Source organism: Acartia tonsa, chromosome 9 (assembly GCF_053477335.1).
Source record: "Acartia tonsa isolate MP-2025a chromosome 9, ASM5347733v1, whole genome shotgun sequence".
Classification (NCBI taxonomy): Eukaryota; Metazoa; Arthropoda; class Copepoda; order Calanoida; family Acartiidae; genus Acartia; species Acartia tonsa.
In genome coordinates this window covers 26,163,441-26,183,268 of record NC_137268.1, presented here as the reverse complement: position 1 = coordinate 26,183,268, position 19,828 = coordinate 26,163,441, and the positions used below count along the sequence as shown (strand labels likewise).

At 32.7% G+C, this 19,828-nt stretch overlaps 1 protein-coding gene across 5 annotated transcripts in view; it reads right to left on the bottom strand.

The window, feature by feature from the left end:
* Positions 1-19,828, bottom strand: part of LOC145328637 (uncharacterized) — a 96,232-nt gene that overhangs the window by 13,963 nt on the left and 62,441 nt on the right. For 3 of the 5 annotated variants that reach the window (XM_080172395.1, XM_080172396.1, XM_080172397.1), the window contains exons 5-12: positions 16,435-16,477; positions 15,965-16,018; positions 14,796-14,870; positions 11,739-11,813; positions 11,269-11,375; positions 10,851-10,949; positions 9,816-9,890; positions 9,364-9,456 (exon numbers count right to left, since the gene is read on the bottom strand). In XM_080172395.1, the coding sequence (XP_080028521.1) occupies positions 9,364-9,456; positions 9,816-9,890; positions 10,851-10,949; positions 11,269-11,375; positions 11,739-11,813; positions 14,796-14,870; positions 15,965-16,018; positions 16,435-16,477 (621 nt within the window). Of the gene's footprint in view, positions 1-9,363; positions 9,457-9,815; positions 9,891-10,850; positions 10,950-11,268; positions 11,376-11,738; positions 11,814-14,651; positions 14,690-14,723; positions 14,871-15,964; positions 16,019-16,434; positions 16,478-19,828 lie in introns of those variants that run through there. The other 2 variants (XM_080172400.1, XM_080172399.1) reach the window with 2 other exon arrangements.

Here is a 19,828-nt window from a genome sequence, read left to right as displayed (position 1 = left end):
CTCATATCTCATTCAAAAGTAAGAAACGTGGGCGCATCAAAATATAAACAATCCATACCGCGTCTCTTTGTAAAAGGAAAGTCAAACAAGACGACATTTGCGCTTAACTTGGGATAATGATAAGGAATTAATTTCGATCTTGATAAACACAAAGCTTCCTCGAAAAGAGGTCAAGACACACCCCCCGTTTGAAAGTCAAATTAACTTCCTTAACGAGATTCAAGGTTTTTTGCGCTGAGCACTAGCAACATTTCTCACTAAACTCAACTCACCATAATCACATGAGAATGGCCACATCCCGAAAAACATGACAATTTTTGCTCCTAACTAAATGAAACCCCGTGAAATGTATACACAATATTATACTCCTCACTAGGACTCATAATACCTCACATTTTAGGATAGAAGGATGGGGATTGGTTTGTACCATACAATATTCCAGGCACATGACACTCACAAGATCACATACACAAATCCTAAAATGGATAATCCTATTAATCATGATGTTGTAAATATAACAACTTATACTAAATAATAATTATTTCATAATCAATAGGTAATAAATCATTATTAATAAATCAATAAGTACCTATGAAATCAGGTTGAAATGTAAACAAATAATGGTAATATAAAACGAAATAAATCTTAGACAAGAAAATTAAGATTTATAGGTACTTAAAACTAAATTTGTTAAGCATCAAAAAGTGTAGTAAGAAAAAATATTTCAAAATCCTTGGGCAGAAAGTTTTTCAAACTTAATGAATAAGAACTGTAACTAACTTAATCAACAATAAACTTTTCAATACTTAGATAATAGCAAAATAATAATAATATCTTCGTTAGAATTTTCATCGAAATTATAAAAAAATACCAATTTTTCTTTGTAAAAAAAATATGAGACTTTAAATATGAATTTTCAATCATTCCTTGATCTGAATAAAAATGTTTTACTTGATTGAAATTCATATGTAATCTTAAAAAAATCTGCTAAAAAATACTTGATTTTTTTCCTTAGAATAAATATCGAATCACGCAACCTCGACACATTTATTCTTTTTTGGTAAACTTTTCAGGTAAGTTTTATAATGAATTGTACTTTTGAAAAGAAATTAAACTCAATAAAATTAAATTTGAGCATATGAAATAGAATAAAAATTAATCGCATTTCGGTTGATTCTTATTTTAGGCATAAAATAGGCATATGAAAATGTGGCTTTTTACTAAAAAAATGTTCTCAATTTTCATAAAATAAGAATCAATTATTGATCATAATTTATAATAACCGCTTTTATTTTAATATCTGCGATAAAAATGAAGGAAAGGTTAATTTAAATATGCATAGTTTATCTTAAATTAATTCTGTGATATTCATATAAATAATAATCAATATTTTAATAATATCATACATCGTGTTCATTATTATAAATGCTTATCTCATAGAAAATAGAGTTTACATTTTTAAACATGAACGAAAATATATGTACCTAGGAAAATAATTGCTATAAAATACTTCTCAAGGTTTAAAATTGTCCGAAGTCGCTAGGTACATATATTACTACGAATCTCTGCTCTCGGAATGAAGAAAAAATCTTTACGCGTGGATTATTAGGAATCCTTGCCTCCGGAGTGAAAGAAAAACCTTTATTTGCTTACAAATTAAAACAAATATCTTGATTTTTTGCGATAATCTTTTTAAAATAATAATAAGAAATATTTTAAACATTATCATAATAAATTTACATGTTGTGTTCTTTACTTTAATGCATTATCTCATATGAGAATCTGAGAATAACATTTTTTAAGCAAACGTGAACCATGAAAAAAAAATACCTCGAAAAATAATTTTAAAAAATCTATTTTTCTCAATCTAAAACATCTGCAAAATCATTTGGTAGTTAATACACACAAACTTTTGCTTTTCAAAATCATACTTAAAGAAACGAAATCTTTTAAAATCTGCTTTAAAAGTCTAAACAATTTTGTAGAATTTTTGTGCTCAAATATGAACAATAAAATTAGTTGAATAATGAATACTTATTCTTTACAGAACCTTTTTAGGTTCCCTTCACAAGCTTAATATATAACTTGTATTATTTTTTCTTTAAAAGATCATTTTCACACATAAATAGTTTATGTTGTAAATTAGATTTGTGGGGTTGGTAGACTTTCAATAACTTTCTGGCGGCAACACCCGCCATATTGCAGGCCCTTTACCCTGTGTCGGGCGGCCAGCTTGGCAGCAGCCAGGTCGATTCTTGATTCACAACAGCACCAACCTCACTATCAGCACCGGCTGCAACACAACCAATTTCAGCATCATCATTGTGAACGGCTACAGCCTCACCCGCCGTAGCAATGTTATCAACAGCTGCGGCAGTATCTTTAACATCAGAATTGACTGCAACACAAACAACAGCGTCAACTGCAGAAATAACAGGTTTCTCAACAACAGCATCACAAGCAGAACCAACAGGTTCATCATTAACAGCTACGGCAGAACCAACTGGTTCATTATCAACAGCTATAGCAGAACCAACCGGTTCATTATCAACAGCTACGCCAGTACCAACCGGTTCATTATCAACAGCTACGGCAGTACCAACCGGTTCATTATCAACAGCTACGCCAGTACCAACCGGTTCATTATCAACAGCTACGGCAGTACCAACCGGTTCATTATCAACAGCTACGGCAGTACCAACCGGTTCATTATCAACAGCTACGGCAGTACCAACCGGTTCATTATCAACAGCTACGGCAGTACCAACCGGTTCATTATCAACAGCTACGGCAGTACCAACCGGTTCATTATCAACAGCTACGGCAGTACCAACCGGTTCATTATCAACAGCTACGGCAGTACCAACCGGTTCATTATCAACAGCTACAGCAGTACCAACCGGTTCATTATCAACAGCTATGGCAGTTTTCACCGGCCACGCACTCTCATCCTGGCGCAACCAATCTGGACCCAATCTGTACCTGGATGACTCTGAGGACAAAAATTCAGGCAAGGCGCCTCCACTAACACTGACAGCTTTAAATGCGGATTTCTGCTCACCAGCTCCACAGTCAGCACTTGTACAGATAAAACCACTACCAAAAATGGTTCTCCACAACATAGACTGGCCCACTTTCTGGTAGGTTGACGGAAACACGTCAGGATGGGTATTTCCAATGATAATATCCAAACCTCCACTAATATATGTGAATCTTTCTGGCGGCATCTTAAATATTTCGGCGGCGGTTTCCAGATGGACCGAGCGCATCTTGTTGCCACCTCCGAGGTTAGGCATAACAGCTGCCTCAAATTCTCTCAACGTACCATCCCTGTCCTTCAGATAGAACATCACATTGCGGCAGGATGATTCACTGCCGTCAGCTACAGAAATGTTTGTATATCTGCCGGTAGATTTCAGCTTCAACTTGTGGGACAACTTCTCAGATATAAGTGGTAGATTCGCACCAGAATCAAACATGACGGCGGCATGGCAGGCGCCGCCGCCAGGTGCTACAACTGGAACTATTTGCAGCAGGAAGGTACATGTGCTAGGCGCAGAACTTGATTTGTAGACTGTATTCACACTAGCACTAGCCTCATGCAACATACGACTATGATAACTGTCGCAATTATTGGTGCCACAGACACCAAGCTTATCCGATTTATTACAATTGTCAGCAGCATGACCATCACACAGGCAGAGTTCACACAACTTATTCTGCTGGACAACTTTTTTTCGGTCAACAACATCCATCTTCTTAAATGTGAGACAACGGAAAATAGGATGTCTATCATTGCAACTTTCAATAGGACATGCACTATTCCACTTGGAAGTTTTGTCCTTCCCAGCCCATCCATTCTCATTGTCACTGCGTCCAGACACTTGCGCGGCGGCAGCTCTGTCACGGTTTCTCTTGCCGGCGCTAGTGTCATAGGACATATCACCGGCCAACATTGCTCCCCTGGTCCTCTCCAGCAGTTCTACAATCTTCTTGATGTCTGGTTGGTTCATGCCACCTAGCTCCATCATAATTTTCTCTCTCAGGCCATCTGGGCACTTGTCTTTGAAAATATGAATAAGAGTTAGGTGGTGGTAATCCTTAGCTGCAGAACCAACGATGGCTTCTACTTCCTGCATGGTACTCTTGAAGGTAGCAATTGCACTAACCACGTCCACAGGTTTATCCACAGGTTTCATCTTGTTCAGCTTAGTTAAAATCTTCATGAACCGGCGAGTGTTTGATAAAAACATCTGATCGAGAAACAACCATTGTTCATTATGATCTCTAATCGCTGACACTTGCTTGCGTAGCTCCGGGTTGGTTATCACCTTCTCCATACACAACATCAGACTTAACCTCTGGTCAGAAAATCCGTAACCAGCGCATAGATCTTTAAAGACCTGTTTAAAGTTGGAGTAATCCGTGTCAGTACCGTCAAATGACGGCAACAAACTGTTGTCCCAGTGCCCATACTGCGGGTTGGAACTCCGAATATCCACGGCAGACATACTTCTGGAGAGTATGGCAGGTGTTCCACTCTCATCCAAGTTAGATGAACGACGTTCCATCTCTCTAAGCCTTCGGTACATATCACGTACTTCTTGGCGCAACTCCATGGAAATTTTAAGCACTCCCATGTCCATCTTCACCTTCTCAATGACGTCGAGGTTCCTGGCGACAGTGCTTGACCTCGCGTCGTCTGAATCATTGTCAAGCCAGTACAGAATTTTTGTACACTGCTCCAACGACGCATAAACTTTATCTGCAACAGTTTTCTGTTCACTAGCTTCATCCAAATCACGCTTGAACTCGCGCAACTCACTAGTCTCCACGGCAGGTTTTAGACTTTTTATTAGGTCAGATTGGTCCTTGACCTCACTAAAAATGTCACGAATTGATTTTAAATTCACATTTTCACATGAACTAAAACTTTGGCAGGCTTTTAGATTGTCATAAAACACTTTTAACTGTTCGTCAAACACTTCTAGCCTTTCACTGCCACTCAATTTTCTGCTTTTTAGTGAGCACCATATTGATTCACTAGGTACTATTTCACAGAAAAATTGTCAATGTTTTTTGCATCAATAATCACTATATGCTATTGATCTCTTGAAGAATGCTAACGCCTATTCTTCAGATTCTTTGAAGAATGCTAATGCCTATTCTTCAGAACCATTTGAAATTGCTTGTGCAGCTCCTTCAAACATCAGGTTATTTGAAATTTGCTAATGCCTAAACTTCAAACTTCACTTCTTTGAAATTTGCTAACGCCTAAACTTCAAGTCCTTTGAAATTGTCTCAACCATGACACTTTGGTTGAGTGTGACTTCCGAATTAGCGGGAAGTTCTCGAGATCTTGTTGACTTACAGACAAACCCCCAATACCAGGAACCATCAAGTTTCAACAGCAGGTTTGATTATAGATTTATTGAGGCAACTATTTCAAAGTCCTGAAATTACAAAATCAATTAATTCATAATTCCAGTTTTTTATAACCACGTAATCTTAATTGCTTTTTAAAATCATTTTTCTCTACGGTTAAGAATCTTTGGAAACTTTGGCTTTAAAGGAAAATTATTTGGTTTAATAAATCATTGTTAAATGCAAAAATAAAGGCACATAAAAAATCACTAAAACATAATAATTACTCATAATAAAGTTTCATGTTTAGCTGGCTAAAGCCTTTTAAACTAAATATAATCGTCCTATACACCATTCCACTTAATAAAATTAACAAATTCTACCTGAAGTTCTTATGGTTTCAAATCCCTGGTATACTAGGGTTGTTCACGCACTATGAGACCAATGATAGGCCCAATTTTGTTCTCCGAAATCTTCACACACTCATATCTCATTCAAAAGTAAGAAACGTGGGCGCATCAAAATATAAACAATCCATACCGCGTCTCTTTGTAAAAGGAAAGTCAAACAAGACGACATTTGCGCTTAATTTGGGATAATGATAAGGAATTAATTTCGATCTTGATAAACACAAAGCTTCCTCGAAAAGAGGTTAAGACAACTTCATAGCAATTAACAAAAGAGGTCATAGCTGACATTTATTCGACTTAATTATGTAGAAGCTTATGACCTAGTTTTATAGTAAACAATGTGTTCAACTCATCAATTAATAATGCTAAGTTATTAGACAAAAACTATATTTTTCTCAAGGCTCGGCAGCCGTGCGTCATCCGCCTGTAAGCCTCAGAGAAATCAATGTTTACTATTTTAAAAATCAGCTGGAAGCATCCAAATGGGTTTAAATCATAACTGCCGAGCCTAGGTTCTGGTTAAAATATCCTTGATATAGAAAAAAAGTAAACATTTTTGTTGTTGATATTTTTCTGCATTTCGTAACACGAAAAGGCTATCGCTATGCAATTTTATAAAAAAAATTCTATGGTTTCAATGTACTTTTATTTAAGTATGTACTATTATTTATGTACTATCAAATTACTAACCCAAACGAGATTATTGTATCTACACATTTTTAATAATTAAAGATCAACAATTTGATCATAATTTTGATACAATATTGCATTTTTTTAAATGACTTAAATTACGAATAATTAAGAAAAATTGACACTTTTACTTAATAATTAACAAGTTTGATGTTTTGTCATCTGATTTAAAATTCAAATAATAATTATTTCTTATTAAACAGGCTATAAATCTCATGACAATATCTTGGGTAAAAGTAGAATCAATTTAAGTATTTTTGTAGACCACGTAGCAAAATATTCATTTACTCACACAAACTAATTTACAGGTCGAATACGGTTAGAGAAAATGTTAGTCTTAGCTATTCCAGGTTGTTTTTGCCTTTAAAGCTAGCAAAAAAAATGCTTCCTTCGTTTATAATCGACTTAATCCAAAATTACTTTCTTTTTTTTTACATTTTAATTGTTAGGAAAAGGAAGACATTTGTATTTGAGCTTACATTTAATGGCATTGTGAAATATTTCAGGTTTTGCACAATCAAGAATATTTTAGACCAAAGTATTAAATAAAGTTTTTTTCTGTTTTGTACACACTTGGATGGATATTTGATACCATTTAGATTTAGATGTCTCATAAGAAACTGCAAACATATATCAATTAGTAGGATAAAAGATCATTAAAGTAAATCCCTATATAAAAGTATAGGTCATAAGAAAGCTTCTAACTATTTTGAGGGAAAATGTCTCCACCCTCCAAAGAGAAGTTGTCTCTGGTAAAGAAATTACTGTTTCTTTTTTTGTACCTAAAAAGTAAAGTAAGGCGTCGTTTTAGCCCCCCCCCCTTCCCTCTTCCTTTCCCTGAAGTTCCACTAGAGGCCTCTAGATGCGTGACCGCTTATTAAAAAAAAGTTAATGCACAAATAAATGAATACATATTGGTGAGGATAGAAAAGGTATTATAAGTATGAGATGTATGGGAATACCTTGGCCTTTAAACTGAAGACTAAGAGTCCTTCGTTATAATTATCTCATTAATAATTGTTTTTGAATAACTTTTTTATCATCTAATTTATTTGCTTTTAATTACATTATGTAGTTTCAAAAGAACATACAGATTAAGTATTTACAACTGTTTTAAAAAGAGGCATTTCCCTATCAATAATACAACAAGAATGACAACATCCATAACTTTTTAAAAACATATAATTACAAAAAGTAGAGGGCAAATCAGATGGAAAGAAATGTCATGTTAAAGAGTAAATATTCATTGCTCATTAGCCAGGCAAACATTTATAAACAATTTTTTTATACTAGAAAAGCTTCTGACATTCTGACACCATTTGATTTATAGAGTAGCTTTGCTACCAAAAAATACATTTCCCTTACAATTTTAGAAAAAGTAGACCTTCAAAGTATGTAAGCGTAGTAATTGTATATAAAAAGAGTTTTTCTATAGTTTACCATGGAGATGGAAATGTTTTCTAGAAGTTTTTTAAAAAATATGGATGAATCTATATCAGGGTCAAACGCATGTGTCCCAGGCGTCGCAGTGGACAAATGCGGAATGGACACTTAACCTATTTTAGACGATCTTATAGGTTTTTTAAATGCCCAACCACTGCGAGGGGCTTATTTGTACATTCATACCTTAACCTAACCTAATCTGTATAGAAATACTAAATTAAATTAATATTTTAACATTCCTGCGTTTGTCCACACTGACGTTTGGGACTCTTGCGTTTGTCCTGGAACCCTATAGATGTTTTGTTATATTAATGTATAGCCTTTTTGTAATCTCTATCTCTTTCCTAGATATCATACGTGAGAAAATATTCAAATAAAAAAGTTAAAGGAAATAGGTCATTTGTAAAACAAGACATTCAATTAATAATTACCCCTTTTAAAAGTTAATTGATATGTTAAATCTTTTTACTACATTATTTTACAGTTTTTAGTGCCTAAATTAACGAATAAAAGCTATCTATCTCGGACGGACGGACGTACGGACGGACGGACGTACGGACCGACCCTAATTATAGAAAAGCTTCGCTTTTAAAAAGGAGAAAGTCTTAAATTTGTGATAGCATTTACTTAAGATTAAATTTTAGATAAATCCTGCCAATACATGTAATTAGAAAAATATGATACAGTAGTCACAAAAACAGCAATGTATGACCCAGAACTCATTTCAAAGTATTGTGTTTGGTTATTATATCTTTTTTGGGATGTATTATTAAATGGGAAAGAAAACCCTAAAAAAGAGATGGATAATACCTGATTTTTATGACGTAACATAGCTGATTTTTTTGACATTTTGTGAAGCTTTGATTTTATTTTCAATATATTAAATTGAATACTGAGCTTGATCTTTAAATCGTTTTTATGGTGATTTAAACCGGGGCGATTCAGAGGTGAACCGTAGGTGCGTTGGTGTTAAGCCACAGCGCGCCTATAAAACATGGATTTTTAAAAGATTTTCGGCGCGGTGTTGTTAAATCGCCTGCGCACTCACTAAAATATCGATCCGCGCCAGTACAACTTTATTACTTAAGCAGTGTCAGTAAGGTATTTTATATAAAATGCCGTGTCCGTATGGTATTTTATATAAAACATTAATATATAATTTATTTTAAAAATAACTATAAAAATGTTTTCACGATAGTTTTGCAATAAAATATTAAAGTAATCAAAAAAAAATATTTATTTTTTAAATAAATCACCCCGATTTGGTTCGGCAATGGCACTCGGTGAGTGCCATTGCCGCGCCGGCCCGCGCCACTGCCCGATTCAAATCGCCCATGCAAATTCGATTTAAAGATTGATATTAATAATTTGATGGTGCGCCAAATGAATCGCCCCGGTTTAAATCACCTATAAACGATTTAAAGATCGAGCTCAGTATATTTAATGTGTATATTACCTTCTATACATAATTTCATTGTTATTCTGTGGAACTGGGGCCACTGGAGGTCGTCTTCGTGTGTACACATATTTATCCATCTGTATGTCGGACCTGAACCAATATAGTAGTGTAATTTTAGTTCAGAAATGTGTCACTAGGTGTTCAGAAAAGTATAAACTATTTTGTTTATTTGAGCACATTAGATTAAATGACCTTGTTCTAATTGGCATATTAGTATACAGTAGACCAGGATGAGTAGTGAACGAAGGACGAAGTGATCTATTTATTATTACCACTGATTTCAAATTGTTTATTGTTATAATAATATAAATTAATCTCTATCTTGTTATTTCAGACCTTGTAACTATTTATGAATTTAAATACCCAAATATATATGTTATGTTTTAACTAAGGTTATTTTCAAAATTTTAGGATAGTACAGAAATTTGCAGAAAAAAAACTGTAATTACCTGTCTGAACTGTGTGAAGAATAAGCAGAGTCTGTGTATTGTTGGTTTGTGGAGCTGCTTGTATAACTTTTCCTGGGGAGGGTTCCAATCTTTGATATTCTGTCAGGGTAACTTCTACAAGGTGGATTTTTATACTTCTGTTCAGTAGGATTAGGATAGGTTAGGAAAAGGAGATGCTTAACAGTAAAAAAAATATCTGAATAGGAAAAATCAACTAGGTGGAATTTTATACTTCTGTTTAGTAGGATTAGAATTAGGAACAGGTAAGGTTAGGTAAGGTTGGGAAAAAGAAAACCAAGTAAGTTTATCTTTATCTCATTATTTTAGATGGAGTAGGATAGACCAGGGAAGGATTGGAAAAGGTGGTCAAATAAGTTTCTTTTTAACAGGTAAGGATTGGAAAAGGTGGTCAAATAAGTTTCTTTTTAACTCATTAACTAGGTTAAGTTAGCAAAAGAAAATATTAGTAACCAATATTAGTCTAGGTGGATTTTTATCTGTGGCGTGAAATGAGATTCACCAGAGGGTAGTACCATCATTTGGGGGTAAAAATGCAGGCCTTCTAAAATTTAATTTTAAGGAGGGTGTTGTACCCCACTGAGTACTGTTTAATTGGAAAAGAACTAGGAATAGATTAGGTTAGGTTAGGAAATGTTGGGAAATAAGGTGGTCTTTAAAAATTTGAATGACATTTTTTACGTTGTATTGGGTTAAGTTGGCAAAAGGAAATATTGGAATAAAAGCGAGCCCCTGGAAAATTCAGTGGGGTGAATATACCTACGTAGGGGTAAACACAAACCACCTGTTCACCCCTCTCTGAGGAAAGAATTACTTAAAAAGTTTAAAAGGAAAAGGTAGGGAAGGTTGTTAAAAAATCTATACAAACAACAGAAGATGGTAATAAAATTCATAAATAAAAGCTATAGTTACAAAAAAAAACACTTTGAAAATGTATACTAGAAAATTGTTTTTCTTATTATTTGATAAAGCAAGAGATAACTCAAATAAAAAACAGAATATTGAAATGTTTTCCTGTAGGTTGGTGGCAATGGTTTGGTGTAGTCCCTCTCCACAGACTTGTACCTCGGGGAGATTATCTTGGGGGAGTCCTCAGACGATGGGTAGTTGTGACAGCTAAAAAATGAATTTGGTAAATTTTCTCAATATGTAAGAACAGATTTTTTTATATTCTGGTAGTATGAACCAGATATTTTTCCCAATTGTGGATGATTTTAAAAGTCACTGAATTGTAGCCTTGAAAAATTGAAATACATAAAAAGAGATGGAAAATGGACGTTGCAGGGCATCTGATCCCTCTCAAATCATCCTTAACACCAGAAATTGGGTTATTAAAAATAGCTCAATTAAAAATTCCCATTATCATTTGCTGTGTATAATGTATATTTGTTAAAAACTTTGGTGACAAATTTGATGAGATTAAATGATAACATACCTGTCTGTAAGATCTTTATGAACATCAAGACCACTGTGAGGCCTGGAGGAAGTGTAAGAGTCCTCACTGCTGGAGGCAAGGAACCCATTTGGAACTGCAGCACCTCCCTGAAAAATATGTTCATTAATTTCAAGCTATTTATGCAGCATATTAAAAAATATATTGTATTAGTAATGTTTTCATATGGACAATTAATTCAGCTTTACATTCGTCATCATTCAAAAGAATGTTAGTATAAAGTAACAGATGTTTTACCTGGCTACTAATATATTGATAACTCCAGGTATTACCTGATGGTGATGTTGAGTGCCCAGGTATGACTCTAGGTATACCTACATACTCCAGGTATTACCTGATGGTGATTCTGACTAACACTGGGTAAGCATACTTACACCAGGTATTACCTGATGGTGATGCTGAGTACCCAGGTATGACTAGCTCTGGGTATACCTACATACTCCAGGTATTACCTGATGGTGATGCTGAGTGCCCAGGTATGACTGGCTCTGTGTTCTTAACATCTTACTGAAGGGGGCCACAAGATCCTTCAATATAAACAAACAATTAGAATCATATTTCACTATTTCACAAGTTCTATATTCCTCCATTTTTGTTTTAGTTTTGGATAGTGAAATAATACTGATTGTTGTAATGCATTATAGTTTATTGGTTCTTAGAGTTTACTTAGAACTTTAAGCAAATGTTAACATACCAAGTATTATTTAAACCTAATCGTATTTCATTTATATTAAGTTTTAGCTAAGTAAGTAAATATCATAATAAGCAATTATACGACAGATTGACGTTAATATTTTTGCTTCTATCATCTTCAATATTATGGTCATAATGTATAACTTTTTAATATGAATGTTGTTATCCTTCTTTGTTTATATTTTTTCTTGGTCTATGCTTACTAACTCTGATATATTGTTATGTATAATCAATACAACACAAGAAAGTTGACTAAATTATTGGTTGGAATGACCTTCGGAATCAACGCTAATATACTTTCATAAATCAAGTGCTTTAAAATAAAACTAATATATGGCAGGTTCGAATCCTAGTTTTTCGATTTAATTAACATGCCATTTCGACTAAATTACCAAATACTTTTTATAATCATAAAATTAGGGTTTTTTTAGAAAATTGTTGCAAGCATAAATTACTAGTTTAATATGTATTATCGAAATTGTTGCTATTTTAATGGCAAAAATATATAAATTTACAATCTAGGGAAATTCTGTCAAAATAAAAAGGAAAATATTTTGCATTTTAACTTAACCTCATTTTAATTTATTGTAAAATATAAACATTTATAAAATCACATTTTTTCACCGCCCCCCCCCCCCCCCTAGACAGGGGTGTCCAAGCTTTTTTTTTGGGGGGGGTAAACATTTTTTTTACCCCCCCCCCAAAATTTTTATCCCGGGGGTAAAATTTGCTTGGGAGGGGTAATTACCCCCCCTGAAATCTTTTGGCAGGGGTAAATCTAGTTTACCCCCCCCCCCAAAATTTACCCCCGGGGTAAAATTTTTGGGGGGGGTAATTTAAATTTTATTAAATATATAGTATTAAAAATGCGCGAGAAGCGCGCAAAAATTTTTTTTATTAGAGATTTTTTATTTTGGGGGGAGTATTTACCCCCCCAAAATTTTTTGGGGGGGTATCACCCCATTACCCCCCCCCCCCTTGAACGTCTATGGGCCCCCTCCCCCTTGGACGTCTATGCGGCCCCCCCCTTGGAAATATCTTAAACATCATATAACGACATGACATCTAGGACCTTTTTAAATCAATGTAGAAACATCTCACAATCAAATTAGATTTTATGTATAATCAATGCTTTTTGATTTTACAGGTGTTTTTTTAGCAGATAAGTTACTCTATAATCAAATTTGTCCGTCCAACTGTCGTAAAGACATGGGTAAAATGATTTCATAATTTCATGGCAACTATTCAAGATAGACGGCTGAAATTTTATTTGATAAGATTTCCTATCTGATGAGCATTCAGCATATAATTTACTAGGTCCGTCGGTAAATCGACGATGTTTTGTTTTTCTCTACTTATGGAAATTGTTTAAACCTATAGTTTATTTTACAAGTAAATAAAACTGAATTGTCCCAAACAGTTGAAAATTAGAAGGTGGTGCATAAAAGTTAAAACCACAAACAAAATTAGACTCTACAAACCCATGGAGAGAGGAAACAATGGACTGTAAATTACGGTGGTACCCAAAATAAACTATTTTATTTGTTAGCTCAAAAACTGAAGGTACTTTTAGAAAATTTTGATTGGTTAATTCCAAATAATAATTTAAATAATTTTGGAGATGTATACTAATTTATTGTCCATTGTCTTATCCCTTAAGATTCCTGATCTCAACCTAAATCCTGTTCCTGGACTATTTGGTAAGTGGAATCACTATTGAGTTATCATCTAGACAAGCCTTCAGCTTTGCTGTGATACAACAGGAACACAAAAAAGCAAGGAAACAATTCAAAATGCATTTCTACAAGAAGGTTGTAAACTTTTCAAATAAATTGATAGGTAAATAATGAATACTTTTATTTTACAAATTTTCACAGGTATCAATTAAAACTTTTATAACAGTACCTTAAAGGATAAGAAAATAGACGATAAATTGATGTACTTCCACATAGCCCCTTGCGATAGATAATTATATTCCAATAATTAGCCCCTATGACAATTTATCATTAAATTTTATCAATATATACAAAAATAAATAATAAGCAATGTAATACTTATTTATAGTTATAGTTTATTTATATGTAGTTCATATTCATTTATTCCAGAACCTTAAACTTTGTGTATTATTTAACTAGTTTAGTGGTTTGCGGATAATTTTGATAAAATTATTTAACTACAATGTTTTAGAGGCTTTACTGGAAGAAAAAATGCTTCTATGAATCATACATAAAATACTATTTTTAAACAAAAAATTAAAAATGTTAATTTTATTAGACAATCTTTATGTTTCTATTTTGCCTTTAAAATAAAACTAGAATTATCTCTCGAGGCTATTGGTCTTTGATTTTAGTGCCTTTTCTTATATTCATAACAACAATTTTTTTTCTAAAATAGAAAATAAAATTCCATTCATTCATTCTAAATCAATCTATTATTCTATCTTTCTATTTAACTATCAATTTAGCTATATGATCATTCATTTATCTATAAATCTAACCATCCATTAATGCGCCAATTTATCCAATCTGTTATTCTATTTATGTATCAATCTAACAAAAACTAACTAAAGATTATTTGTAAAACATCATGTTTCATGCAATATAGCAATCTTCAGTTACACTTCTCTTTTAATTATCTATCCTTCTATCTTCCTATCTATCTAATTACAACACCTGTTGTGAGGCTGCAGCATTCCTCTCTAGACTCATACCCTGCCTCTCTATCTATCTATCTAATTATATGACCTGTTGTGAGGCTGCAGCATTCCTCTCTAGACTCATGCCCCGCCTCTCTATCAATCTATCTAATTACAACACCTGTTGTGAGGCTGCAGCATTCCTCTCTAGACTCATGCCCCGCCGTCTCAAGGACATTGTATTACGTCCATTTGTCTAAAAATATAAAATCTAAGTCACGCAGGAATAAGATAATGCTAGATAATGTAATATTTTTTTTGAATTCTTTTGGTGAATAAGTCAGCCTTTGAAAGCTGGAATATATATAGATAAAATTTGGGGATGAACCTAGTAATAGTGTCTAACTTTTTATCTTTTACGTCACAAAGATAAAAAGTTAGACACTATTACTAGGTTCTTTGGGGGTATATTAATTTAGGACACTATTATACTTTTCCTTCCTGAAAAATCTATAGACAAATACAAAATGATCCTGTATTATTTTTATAGGCGATTTCTAATTTCTTAAGTTTACAACTCTTAAGGGAAAAGACAATGGACGAAAAGTTTATGCACATCCCCTAGGAAGAAAAAAAATATCTGCCATAAAAAAATATTAGTTAAAAAGTTTGGACTTTTCTAGATTGTAACTAACCAATCAAAATTAAATGAAAGTGTCCATAGTTTTTGATCCAGCGAATATTATAACGTAAATAAAAAATACTTTGAGCGTAATCTACAGTCTAATGTCCTGCAAAAAAACTTAAATGTTTTTAAAATACAAACTTTAATCCATTTAGTTATCTATATGTATTTATTGTTCGGATTGCAAAGGTGGATTCTACTAGTTCTATTTATACCAAGCATTCATTGAATTCTATTTATAGCCTGGCAATTCATAATATTATCGCTCTTAGAATTTTAAACAAAAATATTGGCACAATTGGCATGGAGGAAAGGGTTAATGGGAGAATAGCGCATTTCCTCTCCCCATTTTTTTAGTTTTTTAAAGACACTATTCATTGAAGTGGTTGTAAATTAATATATTTAACTCATTATGATATCTTAATTATATTAGAACTCATAATATACATATAGATGCTTACTACTGCCCCCCCCCCCCCCATTCTTTTAAATAAATAGAAAATACGGAGAAAGAGGAAGATTTTTCTTATACCTTACCCTAAAGAAGTCATTAACCCTTCGGAGCTTATACGAAGAGGGGGGGGGGTTAGTGCCAACAGGCAATTTGAGGGAAATCTCCAATGAGTTTCTTTTTAGGAAAGTTGTCAATGTGTCCATCATTTTACCTGGTTAGGTCCATAATTGCCACTATACTTGTTTGGTTTGGGAGGACTCGAATTCTGAAAAGATTCTTTTTTAAAATCATCTATTCATTTGGAAGATAAATCCACACAAAATTTTAAAGAAAGCAGAACTAAAGTAAAAGAAACAGGAAGAATAATAAACTTATAATTGTTATTTCTCGTAACGTATTATAGACAGCTTTCCGCGGATAGCTAAATAAAAAATTGCAATATAAATTCCAGATTAGTTAGCCCCGAAGTATCATTGTATTACAAACAATTTTCAACATAAACTAAAATAAAATCATAAAATTGAAACCAGTTTTATTTAGCCCGGGCCTTTCGCCCCTCGGGGCTAAAAAAACTGGTCTTAATCTAATAATTTCTCATTTTAACATCCGCGGAAATTGTCTATAATACGATGCGATAAAAAAACTATTTCCAATGTCTCAATTTAAGAAAAAATAGTTTACCTGAACTGGGCGGAGTGGATAACTCTTGTCCCATCCCATCACACTGAAATTTAAAATTAATCATTAATTGCATTTTTATAACCTCATATGGGCGTGCTGCTGTCTATGTCACTTTATTGTCAAGGTATAATTATAACAACCTAGAATAACTAAAGGGGAGGTAATCCCTCCCTTCTTTCAAAACAGCCGTGGTATTAGATTAATAAACACACAACAAATAATCAATTCTTTGATTGGACGACCTTTGTATGGAAGTCCTAACTGTGCATGGTAAAAAAATAGCTACTCTTTTTCTTAAATGTGTCCTTTTCATACATTTTTAGAGTAGATTTCTAGTAAAAGACATGAATCTGGTTCCAAAATTCTCAAAAAATTATTAATGCTAAACATTCTGGAAGTTTTTAAAAAATAATTCTGTACAAAAAGTGTTTATCTAAATAATAAAAAAAACTTTTGTAAATAATTATCACCAATTAATAAACAAAACTGGATATAGCATAAACGTGGATATTATGACAGGGGAATAATTCTCCTCAATCATTTATTGGATAGTTCGTTCATCTAGTAGGAGGGGGGAGATGGGGACGAATGGGGGGATCGTTGTTTTAGCCAGCTACAAGTTTCATTTTATTAGAGTGCTTGATAATCTGGTGTAAGATCCAAGCAATAATAAATCCATTAAAACAAAGTAATAGTATTTTCCAATATCATGTAGAAAAAAGTTTGAAAATAACCCAATGACGTAAAAATCATCATTATATTGACGCAATATAGGCAAAAAAGTTATTTATAATTATCATGTAAAAATATAAAATAAAAAAAACTATAACCAGCTATTATTTATTAGCATAAAAAAGATAATTATATCCATAAGAGCGCAGCAATAAGAAGCTTTTTCAATTATGGTTAAAAAAAAGTAAATATTCTACAGTAAAAATGGAGAACATTTAGCCATACTGTAATCATTTACATTAAAAACATTAAAGAACAATTTAATGATTAAAATAAGTTTAATTAATCATAAAATAAAAATGGCCTGAAAGGACAGTAAAATTATGGAGAAATGGTATTATAATCATTTTAAATTACACACACTTACATTTTTATACCAGGGAAAAAGGAAACAATTATTACAGAGAATATATATTTAACGCATCGTATTATAAAGAACTTTTCGCGGATATAAAAATGTATTTTTATAAGATAAAAACTAGATTTGTTGTCCCCGAGATGCCGAAGGCACGGGCTAACAAAACTGGTTTTAATATTATGATTGTACATTTTTATATTCGTAGAAAACTGGATACAATACGATACATGATTTTTCAGTATAGCTTACACCCGTTTCTATTCCAGCGGGTATTCATCGGTTTTGAAGCCATAATGAAATGAAAAAATACTTTATGGATTTTAAAAAATAGAGTTAAGGTTTCCAGCCATAGCAGCTGCCACGTGTTACGGCCGCAGCATAAGCAGCCCTAAGAATTTTCAGTTTTTGCCTACTTCTTTGGCTATGCATTTATTTAAACAATTTTAACCATCTGCATTAACTTATTTCTACCCCTGGGCAAAATTTGAACAAATGAATTAGACATTATAATTGTTTTTCATGAATCAAACAATTTAAAAACATTTTTTTATTTTAAAAGATATGTTAATTTCATGTCCGAGCAATGTCTAAACTTTGCTTTTAACTATGTATTTGAGTCTTAGGAAATCTTATATTTTCTTATCCCTTGAGACCCTAGATAGGAGGTGATATGTTCGAATATTATCCTAACTAGCAGAGAGATAAATAATTATATCTCTTAATCCTAATAAACTTTTTATGCTATAAATCAATTTTTAATTCTCACAGAGGCTAGATTAAAAAAACACAGTATTACTATCAGTAACATTTTCCGAAATAAATATTATATAAAATAAACTTAAAATTTGCTTGGTTTCATTTTGAATGACTATGAAACTTTTCAACTCGAGCAAGAATTTCAAATGGTGACCAGTGTTGTCCCCCAACGACAGCTGAAAATTACGTTTGTGATTTTTTTCGAATAAAATTTGTTGTTGGTATAAGCTGGTGATTGAAACTTACCACTTCTCTTGCAGTGTAAGTTTACTCTCTTACACACACACACATACACACACACATACACACACACACACACACACACACACACACACAAGCTTGTTTGAAGCACGCTTGCAGCAGAGGTACTAGTGCTGAACTGCTAAACGTTTTACATCATATTTACTAAAAAGGACGTATGACTGTTAAATAATTTATGAAATTTAGCTACTCTTGTTTTCTCTTTGTGTGTAAGCCGCATGGTGTATTTAAACATAATATACAATAAAGATTACTGTCCACTTTGGGTCATGATTCATATTTACTTGTGTGTGTGTGTAGTATAGCGTGTGAGAAATTATTTGATACATTATGTAATTCTGGTTGTTTATTCACTTCAGCACATGCATTGCATCATGAAAATTGTCAAATTAGTATTATAACACAGACTTTACTTTCATTATAATTATTTTGTCAAAGTAACAGAATGTCTGTTTGCCTATCAGCACCGAAGGATCTCTTTATCCGCTTAACCGATGTGGTATTCCAAAGCAAAGGATCTCTGAAACGACTAGGCCAACTAAAATTCATAAGTAAACCTTCATATAGTCCTTGTATAGGTTTTAAAAATAAGCGCCTTTCTGTAATGAAACCCCAGAGGCTATAGGCGTAGCGGAGAATTAAAAATATTTCTTATTCTTTTACTAATATTTCTTTTTTAATATAAAACACTTTGTTGAGAAACAATGCGGAAAAGAAGGCACACATTTGAAGTTCTGGTAATACATAGCAAAGCAATAATTGTCACACAATAGTATAAGTTAAATTTTTGATGGTCAAAAATTTCTGAACGTAAAAATTTTTTTTAAGAAAGGAAAAATAATAATTATTTATCGCATCGTATTATATGCAGATTTTCGCGGATATAAAAATTTTTAATTATAAGATTAAAACCAGTTCTAATAAACCGGATACTAATCGGTTTCGAAGCGATACTGGAAAAAAAGTAAACTATAACTAGGTAATTGGCAATAAAGAAGAAAAAATTTTAACATTTATTTTTTAAAAATATTTTTCAATTGAAAGAACTTTTTTGCATTTTTGATGTTATATCATTCTTAATTTAAAAAAGTCATTTTTTATCAACAACAAAAAACATAAATACCTGTAGATAATTTTTTTAATATTCTTTTTTTTTGTCCAAAATAAATTAATAATCTATTGTGAAATCAGTGTTTAACTATTAAAACGGCCATACTTTGTAATAACTTCATGTGAAAATTAAATTTTTCAAGGAGAAAAGGGGGAAGTAAATTTATTGACCCTCCC